Raw genomic sequence first — 14,501 nt, 5'->3', positions numbered from 1 at the left:
GGGGGAGGCGGGTGCAAATGGAGCAGAAAGGCGCATCTGCATGCCGCATCAGAAACACATTTCTCTCTTCTCGACTGGGTAAAGGGAGCAAAATAGTTCCAACGGGACGTTAACAAGTTGGTTTACAGCTTTCTTCACACAGTGATGCAGCAACTCCCTCCCCCTAACGCCGCCAGTAGTCCTAGACCAGAACTGGGTCTGAGAGGCAGAGCTTATTATTATGCTTAGTGGTCTTGTCTCTCAAAGGCAGCTGCCTGAAGGTGGTGTTTGGTAGAAAAACCGGATCACACTCAAGAGTCACCACATCAAACCACCCTCCTTCTGTAATGGTGAAATAAAATGTGGAAATAGTCAATTAAGTATGGTAAATATATGCCGAGCTTGTTTGATAAACACAACGCAGCAGGTCAAATGGAAGTGTTCCAGGTCTACATCAGTGGAAGCTTTGCCGACATTTATCGTATTATAGAGCACAAGGAAGTTGTTTGTACGGCATGGAAACGCATATTACATCATTCTCAGGTACAAAGAGTCTTTGTGTTCACAGATGGGATTTTCTCACACAAATGTTTGCTTCACCTAATATTGTTACAGCAGCTCAAGGTATTGTGCTGTTCCCTCCCTCCCGAACAAAAATAGAGAATATTACTTATTATTCTGTTCTATCAAAGAAACGAATGAGGTGATAGAAGACGCCATATCCGAGGCACTCATGTCAGACCACAGCGTCGCTATTAAGCACTTTGTCAGACGCATTTGGGAAGTGCTCTCCACCAGGCTAATCCAATTGGCTCGATTGATTAGCAGTTAAAAGCCTTTCTTCCTCTGTTCTGAGCAATCCATTCCAAATGCTGCCCAGTGGGCGAGCTCTGGTGGGGCTGGCCCGCCGGATCAGTTGGTGCCAGGTCCACTTCCTGTGTAGGGTTTCACCGGGCGCGATCAATACATGCAGACGGCTAATTGGATGAACACGGACACTCACATTTCTCTTCTCTCCACTTTATGGTCCAGAGAATAAAAGCTGAATATGGGTCTATACAGTAGGGGAGCGTCCTGTCAGTTACAGTCGGTAATATAACGGCAGAGCTTATGGGAATGCAGGGTGGAAATAGGCTGTATCATCCCTATGTAGGTGGCAACTAAGTGAATGTGGTGTTATTTGCTGGACAGTGATCCAGCATTGTAACCTTACACTCACTCAAATCAGTCCGCCTGCAAACACTGATGCTGGATGCCTTGTTTGACTCCTGGTCTCCTTTTGTGTGTTCTTTCTCTTCTCTGCTCATGTCTGGACAGAATGACCAAGTGTGACGTAAAGAACTACCTGGAGAAGATCTATAACGTCCCCGTAGGAGCAGTCCGCACCAGGATACAGTTTGGTGAGTGTCCTCACTGCTTTGCACATGCAGAAAGCCATTACATTTACAGAACTCAGAGTGGTTGACACTACCTCCATGCAATTATTTCTCATAGACTAAAAGTACTATTGGACATAGCTCACAGGTCTTAATAAACTGAGACCCGACCTGTGACCCGAGTCAGGGCCAAGTCCAAATTGTATTTTATCAAATTTAATCCCGTTGTATTGCCACCAATCTAGGATCTGGCTGCCAATATGTCTAATACCAGAATGCATCCATGTGGACTCACAACCATATCTGACCAGAAGGTGCGTCGTCATCAAAGGAGAACAATTATTCTTTGACATGAAATGGAGATTCGGAAGTGAAGTGCCGGAATAATTACATATTGCTACATCTTTTATTTATCTTGTACGTATCCCTGTAAGGCCAATTGTATGCAGCAAATGTTTTGGTTCTTCAGGCCTGAAGTGATAACTCATTAACTGGAGAGGTCTGCGCTATCACATGGGTTTGGCTTTATCTTTCTTTCCCGGTATAGAATGTATTCTATTTGTTGCATCACATTAAGGCGACTGGAGAATAACAACAACAATACACGCAGGCATTATTGCATGAGTCACTGACCTCATGACTAGGAAAGCTAGGGGTTGGAAGAACATTACACACATCATAACTGTACATCTATGTAGGGACGTGGAGCCCGTTCAAACTGCTGAGAGAGGGTGTTAAGGCGGTGGTGAAAACACTTGATTCATGGTATGCAATACCAAGCCGCAAATATTTCATCCAAATTAAAATCCTAAAGTTGTACTGCAGCTGTTGTGAGTAAATCGAGCAAGGGGTGTACGCACACACACACAAACACACGCGCACACACACTCAAAAACAGTCTCCGTGTGCTGAGCTCTTAACTTCCACCGTGTACTAACCTCTGCCTCAGCAAACACTGTGATGTAAATGAATATTATTGATTTGATAATTTAATGAAAAGAAAGGTAACTTTCAAGCAATTTCCTGCAATAACAAATTATTATCCGACATCGATATCAAACTATTTTATATCAAATTCTGTTGGAATTTGATATAAAACTATTTTATACAGTTATACTAGACGACTCACCACAGCCCAATATTGAAAATATACTGTTAAATAAGTGTTTTGTCAATGCGTACAGTCCCGTCTTTATTTAAAATGTGTCTTTGAAGTATCAAATTTTTAGTAGCTGTGGTCAACTTCCATTCATTTTACAGCCGATTCCAGCGATGAAAAAGTTTCACAGTAGAAAATAGAAGCATCGAGTCAAACATCTCAAACTACTCCAGCAGCATAATCCCCCGATCACTATCCATCCGAATGCTCAGTGACACTTATTATCTCAATACAATTGCAATTGCCTCGGTCTTCCCATTGACGTGCAGCAGCGGGAGTGTTTTCCAGCGGCTAGCTGCGGTAGTTGTTAGCGTGCCTGACTCTCCTTTCCCCCGAACACACACACAGCTGCTTATCGGACAATCTGCTGCAGCAGCATTCCAGCCTCCAGCTGTCCCAGGACACTCCACGCTCCCTCCACACAAACACGTACCATTCACTTACAAACTTGCAGCTTCAGGGCTCTAAGTGCCCCCCCCCTCCCCTCCTGCCCCCTTGTCGAGGATGATCACAGAGCCAACAGTGTTATATCATTGACTTAATATTCCTCTCTACTTTTTATTGGGCGAGGAAACTGCTTACGTTTGCATGGACTGATTTTAGGGTCCCTTCTAGTCGTAAGATTTTTGTAAGTTCATGGGAGAACAGAAGTAGAGGACATATAGGTGGCTTGATGTTGGAGAGTCGTTGAAGGACGTGCTGAGAAGAGCAGGCACAACAGCTCCTTCTGTGCTGCGCCTGAAGGGCCACGAGGAGCCCCCTCTACCTCTGGAGGAGGGAGGACGAGAGAGAGAGGCACCTAGCTTAGCGTAGCCTACGGTTCGGAGGACCCATCAACGCTGTTTATTACAGTTGTGTCATTAAAAGCGAGGGGGAAAAGGAAAGCAGTGAACTGTGGGGGGACGGAGAAGAAGGCGGCTCGGGGCCCTCGGTGCTCCAGAGGTGCGTCAGAGAAGGTATCCCTGTCTGCGTCAGGAGTTCCACTCCACTGGCAGCACAAAGACAGCAGCGGGCGGAGGAGAGCGGAGGAACGCAAACGACCCTTTCTTCCCTCCATGGGCGGCAGGGCTATTTTGGAAGGAGTTGCCATGGTTACCCCTCCGGCCTGGGATTTGTAATGTGATAGCCGGCTGCCAAACCGCAATCTCAAAGTGGGAGAAATTGTGCTTGCGTTTGCGAGTGTTGCATGAAAGCTCTGTCTGTGTGTCTGTATGCGTTGGGAAAGGCCCATCATGTGAATGAAGAGAAACGCTTCTACTTCTGAGTGTGTGTGTGTGTGTGTGTCTCGTGTGTTTGCGGAGGGACAGGTCAGTGTCCTACCTTGCTCATTCAAAGGTTGTAGCAGTTCCCTGTGGATTTCCTCAGGAACACACAGACACACACACACTCTTCGTTACCTTTGTCTCCCACCCACACATGGCCTCCTGTTAGCCAGGCGGGCGTGTGGAGAGGGGGGGGGGGGGGGGGGGTGTTTTACAGCCCAATGCTCAGGGCTTTCCCTGAGCATTGGGCAGCCTGGCTAGTGATTACTAGCTACATATATACAACACACAGACGCACACAAATGACTCATTACAGTGGTATGGTTCCCTTGTTTTTCATGCCATAAACTGTTCCCATGGCGATGCAGTCACAGAGAGAGTTGACTTGACCACCAGCGTCTCTTTGAGATCCGAGTTCTGAGGCAGAGATGAAGCGTTTGATGCTGCGGTCGGTAGCCATCGTTGATGGTAGCGTAATGTAAAGATTGAGGCACCTGTGTGAAGTGCTTTTAAGTTTATTTGAAGCCAGACTCCTAGCCTGTCCACACACACACACACACACACACACACACACACACACACACACACACACACACACACACACACACACACAACAGCTCCCAGAGTCCCCTGTCTTCCAGACTTGCAGAGGTCTGACAGGAGAGAAGATGATGTCATCATCCTCTCCAGCTGGGGAAGAGGTTAACCTGCAGTCAACAAGATCACGCTCAAGCTTTACCACACGTACACACAACGTATTCTCTGTTCTACAGGGAGATTAACAACAATTAAAGAGGAATTAAACATAATGTGATTATTGCACAGATAAATAGATGTCATTTTTAGATTTATTCATTTGGGCTTAATGACATCAGAAAACAATGACAAATCAGTATTACCTAGAGTCCTAGATGACATCATCAAAAGTTCAAAACTCGACTACCCAAAATATTCCGTCACCGTTAATGATGGGACAAACGCTGGAACGATCAAATGTGCATTTTTGCTTGAAAAATGACAAATGAGTACTTAAATATAAAGTAGTTGCCATTTATGTCCTGTCATGCACGTTTTCAACGGTGCCCTTTCACCTACTTCTCTCATGTGCACAGGTGTAAATTGACTTTCAACTACTGGAACTGATACTCACAATCTCCTTGGCTCAGTGTGAGTTAGCCCTCACATTTCAGAATGGGAAATATTCAGGAGCACGTAGAGTCACTGCAGAGGGAGGATCACATTTGAGAGCAGCTGATCGAGGTGTGCGGCTTAATCTGCAGATTCACAAATCTGCTATATTGTCGCACACAAACCGCTATGTCACAGCGGGGCGAAACGAAGGCATCAGGTTTACCCTGTTTCTTCATCTGTGCCCGCATCCCTTCAGAGACCTCCTGCTTTGAGCACTACTTGATATCAGATTTAGGTCTTAGGTCTCCCCTTGACACCTCCCCCTGAACAATGCGTCTAATCGACTGATTGCAACTCTGATAGTAATAATGAAAAATGTTCATAGATTAAAAAAACCACTGCACACTCATTTGGAACATCATCCACCGAGACCCAAAACAACTAGAGAAGCTACCTCAGTGTAGAAGCAGTGTAGCAGTAAAGCTCCAGTTGACACTTTTCCGTCATCATCACAGTATATTGGCCAACCCATATTCATAAATGTCACCATCGTCACTTTGTCCCGCTGTCTGCTGTCTCACAACCAGAATTTGCTCATGTGTAGTCATTCCTGTTTACCAACAAGTGCAATACCTGCTGTTCTGTGTTTCTCAGGCTCCAACAAGAAGAGGAATCATCTCAACCAGAAGGTGAAGCAGCCTGACTATAAAGTAGCCTACGTTCAGCTGGTGAGAAGACACACACACACACACACACACACGTACACTCATCCTCTCACTCCCAGTCTTTTCTGGTTGGTGTGTTGTTTGAGTAGCGTCGGCTCAGTGACTCCTGTTCTGTACACAGTGGGAGGTGGAGACCCCCCCCTTCCACAATCACTTTCTCTCTCCAACACACCCAACCCTCTGTGTGTGTTTTTTTTTCTTATTGTGGGGGCGGCATTATTAAACACAACACCCAGGGGGAAAGGGCATTTTAGGGGCCTTGAGCCTTCAGCTTTTGTGTCATGAGCTATTTTTGAAAGGGGGACTTGCCGGGTGAGGAAGGTGAGACGGGTTAGTTGATGTACGAACAGACGAACGATAAAAGTGAACATCGGTGTGCACACACATGCTCCAAACATTTTTAACAAGCGCTGTTCCTTCACCTTCCATTTCAAATGTTCTCATGAGGGAATCCTCTCATGCACACACGCATACGTAGATGCACACAAATCACCCTACCTCGCGTCTCTCTCCTGTGTGGTTCACACACTCTGGCTGGCCCCCTTGAGAAAGGGGAGAAAGGGCCCGAGGGTGAAAGGTCGTCTTTGGTTACGTGCCAGACTTATTACAGGAAATATTGAGATATGTTTATCATCTGGTGTAGCTCTCCTTTCTGTGCTCGTGTGCAATAGAAGGAATGTGAGCAATCATGTGCACTTAGTGTGTGCGTGCTTGCCTGTGTGTGTGTGTGTGTGTGTGTGTGTGTGTGTGTGTGTGTGTGTGTGTGTGTTTGTGTTTCGAAGGGACACCCAGAATCCCTCATTGCATCACAGCTGTTGCCTTCACACCTGTGTTTGAGGTGAGCGTTGGGTCAGGAAGGCCCATTCCCTGCACGTCTTGACAAATGTTTGAAGTCTGTTAGTCTTTGAAATCAAACAAACCTCCCTCCAAAATGTCCAAAAAAAAGCAACTGTTTGATGCAGACGTGAAAAGCAAGGGGCCTTTGTTTTGGTGCCTGCCGTTTTGATCTCGCCCAGACAAATCAACAGCGGTGTAGACGCTTGTTTACGCCGCGCCGCCCACCCAGCCATCAATCTTGAAATGGATGAATAATGAAAATTGTCTAAACACGACATTTGAAAGAGGATACATAATTGAAGCAGCCATGAATCTTTGAACGGGGAGACTTCCTCTTCTCTGACACCAAGGAAGTGGCCTGTGATTTTTGTGTGCGTCTGGAATTCCTCGCGGAGTCAGCAGTGATGCTTCGGTCTCACCAGATGCACACGACGATGATAGGTGTGAGGATGCAGAATGACACAGACACACGTTCACACACACATCTGTGACATGTGTGCATCATTCATGCATGCACATCCCCAGAGGACTTGTGTCATTCGCTCTGTAGTCGCAATCACGTCGCGGTTTTCTGAAGTCGTGCTCATTTGATGGTGAACAGTGGGTAGAAATGCTCAGATGCAGGCTCTCTTTGTGCTTAAAATGGCTTGATATAAAACCGAATATCCAGCCTATTTCTCTGGCAGGTTTTTGGAAAAAAACATTCTCTCGCTCAACTCTCTTTCCTACCTCGCTCTCTTTCTTGTGTAAGCACTCACACAAACTCGCGCACACACACAGAGCCCCCAGAAAACCCTCCTTTCTTTTGCAGCGGTGGGTAGAAAACAAGATTGTTCCTAATTGACTCCACATGTGGGAGAGTGTTCTGTGGGTCGATGCTCACACCGCGGTCCCCCCATTCTACCCTCATCCTCCCCTCTCCCGCCTCTCTCCCCTGCTCCCTCCATCAGCTAATATTGCAGCAGTAATACTCTCCCTCTCCCATTCCTTGCTCTTTGTTTGTGGTTGAAGGGAGGCCTCCCGTTAGAGGGGTTCCGTGACTGCCATTTTCCTGAGGCTTACAGGGGGGACCCCAGTAACGGGGGAAGAGATAGCGTCTGCATGTGTGAAATGTGCACGGTGTGTGGGAAAGTGTGTGTGCGTGTGTGAGGGGATCACACGGGGCCGGTGGGTGGGGGTCGGGGGGGGTTGACTAAGGGTATGATGGAGTCATGCCAGAGCAGGGAGGTCCAGAGACGGGGCAAAGCGATCAGTGGGAAGGGGAAGAGGATGTGTGCGTGTGTGTGTGTGTGTTAGTGTGTGTGTGTGTGTGTGTGTGTGTGAGTGACGGAGGGGGGCTCAGGGTGCTGGTGCAGGTACTGGGGTGACAACAACAGCAGTACAAAATGAAAGTCTATCAGACTGCTTTCAGGTCTGGCTGCACATCAATGGGGCTGGTTTCATGCACCGCTAGGACAGGCTGAGTCTAAAAGGGCTAACTCCAACCGCTACGCTCAGGGTAACACTTGTTTTCCGATTTTCGCAGTCGACTCATACTGCTCCATCTGTTTGATGCTGTAAAGGGCTGATGCTGGAAAATCCAAATCTGCATTGCACTTTCTGACCTCTGTTGTAGACACTACTTCACGTACAGTAGGTGTAGTTACGTTTCTTGACTGGTTCGCGATGCCTTTCCGTCATATTTTCCTGAGGTTTTTAGGAATATTCTTGTATGTACAAAGTCACATAAAACCAGTAAAACCTGCGCATTTTTTGCAGCGAATCCTCTTCCTAAGTCGACTTGCATGTGCCTGCTAGAGAAGAAGGCTTTTTTTTTTCTGCAGCTAACCATGTTCATAACGCATGTCAGACCCTGTGGTTTACCCTCATTAAATTATCTTGGCCCATCTCACAGCTGAAGTGCATCGTGCCACCATTTCCAGTTAAACCTTGCTTCCATCTCAAGCCTTCGAAACCCAATCTGGTGCTTTTCATAAAAGAGAAAGCGGTGCACTTCTGAAATTATAGTCATTTCTAAATGTTTTCAGTCATTGTTCTGCAACATTATTATCATTCAAACATTTACGATACAGTACTTTCCGCCTGGCATGCGACTGGAAATGCTGTGGTGAGTTTTGGTCAGAGGAGGAGTTATTCTCTGTCTGTTGGAGTGGCAGCTAGTTTGCGAGCTTTGCTTTGCTTTCTGGTGCCAGCTGCAGCACTTCAGTGGGCTGAGTGCTCAGAGTGCATGTTGAAAGCTCCCAGAGGGCGACGCTGTGAATATATGAATGGGATGCCTACCGGTCTCGGCTTTTCTGAATGATCCAGATTAGTGCCACATTGTGCTGTAAAAGTAAAAAGCATGCTGTAAAAGTAACGACGTCCAATCAGCAGATTGTCTACAGCTGGTCAAATCTGACGGCATGCTGTAGTTCAACATTGCTTGCAGGATTTTGTAAAATGTTAATGTCATTAGCATTTCTTTGGTTGAACCGCCCTTGCATTACAGTGACGGTGTCCGTGTAAAGAAAGGAATCTCAGACATTTTCCCGCAGTTGCTTTCTGAAGAAGGTCAGTGAGGAGGAGGAGGAGCAGCAGTTCGTGTTTCTTTGTGTGTTGAGCACTGCATGGCACGTCCAGGCACCTGTGGAATGCTCGCAACCATTTAGCGTAAATATCCACGCTAGTTAACCGTTGTTTGACAGTCCGTATACACCTCGCTTGGGAGTCTGTAAGCATCGTCGTAACCTTTTGGGCTGTGGTTGCAGCGCGGTTGAGTTCGTCTGTGGACGAAAGTTGTCCTCATATGGTCTGCATGAGGGCGAAAGTAGTGAAAGTAGATGATGGAGGGAAAACTTTGCAGCAGAAGGGACAGCAGGCACACAGATGGCCCAAGGTTTTTGTCACGATGCCGACCTTTAGTTGTCATGAAGTGAGCAGCTAGTTTTGTTTACACATAAATTAATGATGTCATTATTTTGGTAGTAGTCACGATCTACCACCCAGATCCATTTACGCATATTTTAAATGCTTTAAATATGCATTTTAAGAAGTTGTTTTATTTACTTAAGCGGCAAACAAACTTAAACTCTGACATTTTTTTTGCATTTTCTGTTCTTGTGAAGACGGTTCGTTTAGCCACTAGTGGCTCTTTATTATTAGTGTCTGGTGGCCAAGTTTTCATTAAAAATAGTAAATAAGGTGTCAAGATTTCTATCTAGAGCCCTGACCACTGACAGCGATGCAGCAAACCAGTTGCACCAGTCAGATTGCTCCGTGCCCCAAAAAGCAACGTCCCGACCTCAGAACAGAACAAGATATGGGGTTGGACCAACAGTTGTAGAATAAGTGGCAGCTTCATTGAAATTGCTCATTTCCCGTGTTTCTTTCTGCTTCTTTCTCCACCCCCGCTCGATCCACAGGGGAAGGCATCACTCTGAGGGATCGAGAATGGGGAGAGAGAGACAGACAAACAAACAAACAAACAAACAAACAAACAAACAAACAAACAGAGGGAGAGACTGAGTGGCAAACATGGAGGAGTTGTGACACAGCTGAAAAGGGGGGAGAGCGCGCGAGAGAAAGAAACAGCTGTATTGAGAGTGATTATGAGAGGGAAGCTGTGGCCAAGTCTGGCTCTCCTCTCTGTTTGACTGACACTAGATGGCAACGTTTGGCTGTTCAGCTTCTCTCTCTCACCTCCCCTCATCTCCTATCTGTTATTGACTCCTTGTTGCTTAACAATAGACCCTCCGGGGTTGTGTGTGTATACGTGTGACTGTTTGTCTATGTGGCTAGGCTGAGGGGTGGTGGTGGAGAGGGGTACAGGAAAAGAGGGGGTGAAAACCCCCAGGATCCCCCTCATCCTCCCGATCATGTTCTCCACATGTTCCGACCCCGGCTCTCTGGAGCTGGAGGTGCTGAATCAGGTGGTCGGGCCGAGGGGGAAATCTTGCTTATCTGTCTGGAATTTTATTATTTTTCAAACCGTATGGATCATGAAGGCTCCCACTCTCCTTCCCTCCCTCCCTCCTTCACACGGGCTTTCCTCACAGCATTTTCTGTCTTGTTTGCCGCTCTGCTTCCTTCCCTTCCCCGTGCTGCCTCACCCTTGCTTATCACGCCAATTAACATTTTTAACTTCTGCCACAATTCCCCCAGTGCTTTTTATTCTCCTCTGTGTCTGTCTCGCATTTCTCTTTAACATAGAGCTGGACAGTTAAACGCGTGAAATTTGCTATTTCATTTCATACCACTTCTCCTGTATGCACGGCTGCTTGTCAGTAGTACATTTCAGTATTTGAAACTCTACTTTTCACAGCAAAGGGCATCCTCTTATGCTATTCCTTGTAGTTAAAATAAGCTTTAAACGATTATAATGTAACTATTATTATTTATTGATAACGTGAGCTATCATCTTCAAATAACGTGTGTCATGTTCATTTAAACAAACCGCTCTGGACTGTTGGTGACGTGACCCTGTGATGCTTTTACAGGAGTGAGCCGAAACAAAAACATCTAATATAAAAGAGAGACATTGCAGCAGTGTCATGGTGAAAACAAACAAACATTGAATTACATAAAAATAACAATATCAACAAAACCATTCAAAGAACATGTATCTAACACCAGCATTGTGCTCATACTTGATAACGGGTCATGTTTTTTCTAACTATTAATGATAGAAAGGCGCTGAGTCAGAAGCACGTACTGCACATTAAAGGCAAAGTCCTGCTCCCCAGTGAATCCCCTGAGATATCATCACAAAAACACAATGTGACGAAGCTATCAAGGCCAAGTACACTTTATCAGAAGATTGAACAGAACATCTCTGCTCTCTAACTGCACAAACTAGAGCCTTGTCTTTTGCAACACTATGTCCAGTGAGCGCGTGTAACACAGTCGGTTGCAACATTTTTATTACATGTAGAATTGTGAGAGAAAAATGAAGCACGAGTTCGAAGTGAGAAAATCCTGATTTCTCCTTTTTATCCAGAGTCATGCAGCCCGACTTTCACTTACATATATCTGTCAGCATTCGAGGCGTATAAATCTTCGGAAGGAAGGAATGGGCTGATACACTAATTAGTGTGTGTTCATATATACACACGTGTGGGCGTGTGCACACACACGCATGTATGCCGGTGGTGAGCCTAATAAAAGGAGAAGCTTTTCCTGGCAATCAAGCTTCGCTGAAAGCCCCCCCCCTATCTCCCTGTGTCTCCTGATTTGGAAAATTCACTCCTAAGTAAAATCCTGTGTGAGAGTGTATGTGTAATGTTTCATAAGAGCTCAGTGGAGAGAGAACATGAATTATAGAGAGCAGAGCAGAGCAGGGTCTTAACCATCCGGTTTGGAATCTCACACGCAAACCCTTTCTTTTTTGAATGGCTTCAGCCGAGGCTCTGTGTTTCTTTCTCAGGCGTTTTGACTCTTTACGCTTGCTTCCGCTTTAATGACATGACGTGACTATTGCCGTGGCAAATGTTGATCAGAGATGCATATCAAGAAAAACAAAGCGGGACAAGTGTGTCTGTCGCTACATCTCTTTCACCGTCTTTCCTTTTGTCGCTTTCGATTGATTCTTACTTTATCTATCTGCAGCATCTTCTCTCATCACACTCATTTCCTCCCACTTTTCGTTCAGGTTCCCCCCCTCTATTTAGATAGCCATGGCAACACACACGCATTCCAACATACACACACACACACACACACACAGCACGAGTGCATGCTCGTAACCTTTCTTGATTACCCCTGACCTCCTGTAATGACACAGCTGCCACTTTGATCAGCCAATCACCGTGCGGTGCCACCCAGGTTCTAAGCAGAGCTGCCACTGGCCTGATAAAGCCCTCTGATAGGCTCCTGCTGATGCATTTCCTGTTTTGGTATGCTTCTTCATTTTTTTATTTTCCCCACCAGCTGGTCCCCGCATTCCTCAGTCGGGAAGGGGGCAGGGGCAATGCCTGCATGTTTATGTTGCATGTGCATGTAGGGTCAAGCGTATGTGTTTTTGTGCAAGGGTCTAAGTTTGTGTGTGTGTGTGTGTTTGTGTTTGTGTTTGTCTTTGGTAGCCTAGATAGTTGGGTCTGGGGACGAGAGGGGGCGGGGTAGGTGGAGGAGATGCTTGAAATTGGGGGGGGGGGGGGGGGGATGGTACGTGAGGGTTGTTTACATGTGTTGGCAGAGAGAAATGGGGTGCATGGGGGGTTGGGGGGGTGACATAGATGGAGGGGATAATGATGGTGAACAGCTGTTTATGTGTGTGTAATGGGGGTGGGTGGTTAAGGCGGGCGAGATTTAGGTGTGATTTAAGGTACAGAGGTTGTGTTGTCGTCGAAGACAGAAGGCGTAATGATTCACCATTTGGTATTATTGTTAATATGGGCAGATTTGGTCGTGTTATTCTTGGCTGTTATTGTTTTTGTTGTTGTGATCCTCAGTGTCCAGTTCAAGACCAGATGGATGTAAACGTCTCTGTGGGTGGCTGGGTGTGTATTTAGATGGTGATGATCTTTTCCTGCTCTGTTACAAGGGTCCAACGTCTCCAGTAGCAGACTGGGAGCAGACATGTCCAGACATGAAAACTACCAAGCACACTTTCTCACACACACACACACACACACACACACACACACACACACACACACACACACACACACACACACACACACACACACACTCACTCACACCCTCTGTTTGTCTCTGGGCAGAAGTATGTACATATGCATCACTGGACGCCCTGCACTAGTATGTCAGAGGGTCCCTGCAAAAGATCCTAAAGTATTTTCAGTTGACACCAGAGCCGGTGTTCGCCCACCTGCCTGACTCCTGCTCCTTGCTCTTTGTCACAAAACGCATGTACGCATTAGGGCTGGGAATCCTTAGGTACCACACAATTACTTACGAGTTTCTGTGCATCTTAATGCATCTGAAGTTAAGTATTTTTTCTCAATGTATGACCACATTTCAATATCTTTCATAAAATCTGATTTAAAAACTCGCTACTCGGATAAGGTATTGGCTCATACTAAATACCAGTACAATGCAGTACTTCATTTTAAAACAAAGTGCACTAATGCTTCACTGCAAGGAACTGTTCCTATGTGAAAGGCTGTAACTACACATCCCTTCTTTGCTAAAAGTGGACACACACACACACACACACACACACACACACACACACACACACACACACACAGTTAAGGCAGTTTGATATTGTAATTATATTGTAAGGTTTAGAAAAGTGCGCTGCTTTATTTTTAGAACAGTGACTGAGAAACGGCGTTTAAAGGTGTAATCCTCAAAATATAATGAAGTCAAACTCCAGTTCTGATACTATTTATGGTCTGCATTTTGTTATGCAGTATCCATTTAATTTATTTACATTCTGTAATTACCTTTCTAGATTGTAGTTCTTATTGGTAGTGGCAGAGTCCGCCATTCCAGTGATGGATTCAGATTGCCTCTCTAAGCACGAGGAATTCACAGGAAAACAATGCATTCATGTTATCCAGTGTAATTGACCCATCGCTAAGCCTCGCCCCCGTCCCCCCCGTCCCTGCTCCATCAAACTGTCAGAGCTACCATGGAGCCCACACTGTCACTAACTACACTCACTGCACTCACTTTTGGAAACACCAGAAAGTGATTTCAGGTCTACAATATGCATTGGTAGGATGCCGATTGAATCAGCAGTGAAAAAGATAAAGATAGAAGCTAAAGCTTCCAGATCACTGTGTAAAAGTGAACCTGACGATCGAGACAGAAGACAATGACATTAAGGAACAACACTGTTCCCAAGAAGCCGGGTAGGTCTTTATTCACTGTTACAATCATTAAATATCAAAAGCATGTGTGTACTTCAGTATACCTTCAGTAGCTATCGTAGCATAGAAGTGCTAATGCTAGTTAATGAGTGCTAACGTACTCTCCGTAATATTTTAGAAATGTATACCTCCTTCCAACTTCTCCAGGTCCAGAGTTCATTCACAATCCACAAAACCAGCCTGAAAATGAATAAAACCTGAAATGATTGAAGGAGAGTCTA

At 45.7% G+C, this 14,501-nt stretch overlaps 1 protein-coding gene across 1 annotated transcript in view; it reads left to right on the top strand.

Moving 5' to 3' along the window:
• The window catches only part of mrpl23 (mitochondrial ribosomal protein L23), a 31,090-nt gene that overhangs the window by 8,298 nt on the left and 8,291 nt on the right, over positions 1–14,501 (top strand). Inside the window, exons 3-4 of the mRNA XM_076088822.1 lie at positions 1,297–1,379; positions 5,562–5,635. Coding sequence (XP_075944937.1) covers positions 1,297–1,379; positions 5,562–5,635 — 157 coding nt within the window. The remainder of the gene's footprint in view (positions 1–1,296; positions 1,380–5,561; positions 5,636–14,501) is intronic.

This window comes from Anarhichas minor, unplaced genomic scaffold (genome assembly GCF_050575085.1).
Source record: "Anarhichas minor isolate MPS153535 unplaced genomic scaffold, ASM5057508v1 ptg000011l, whole genome shotgun sequence".
In the NCBI taxonomy this organism is placed as follows: Eukaryota; Metazoa; Chordata; class Actinopteri; order Perciformes; family Anarhichadidae; genus Anarhichas; species Anarhichas minor.
Note: the sequence above shows the minus strand (reverse complement) of the source record. Positions and strands in the feature narration are given on the sequence as shown.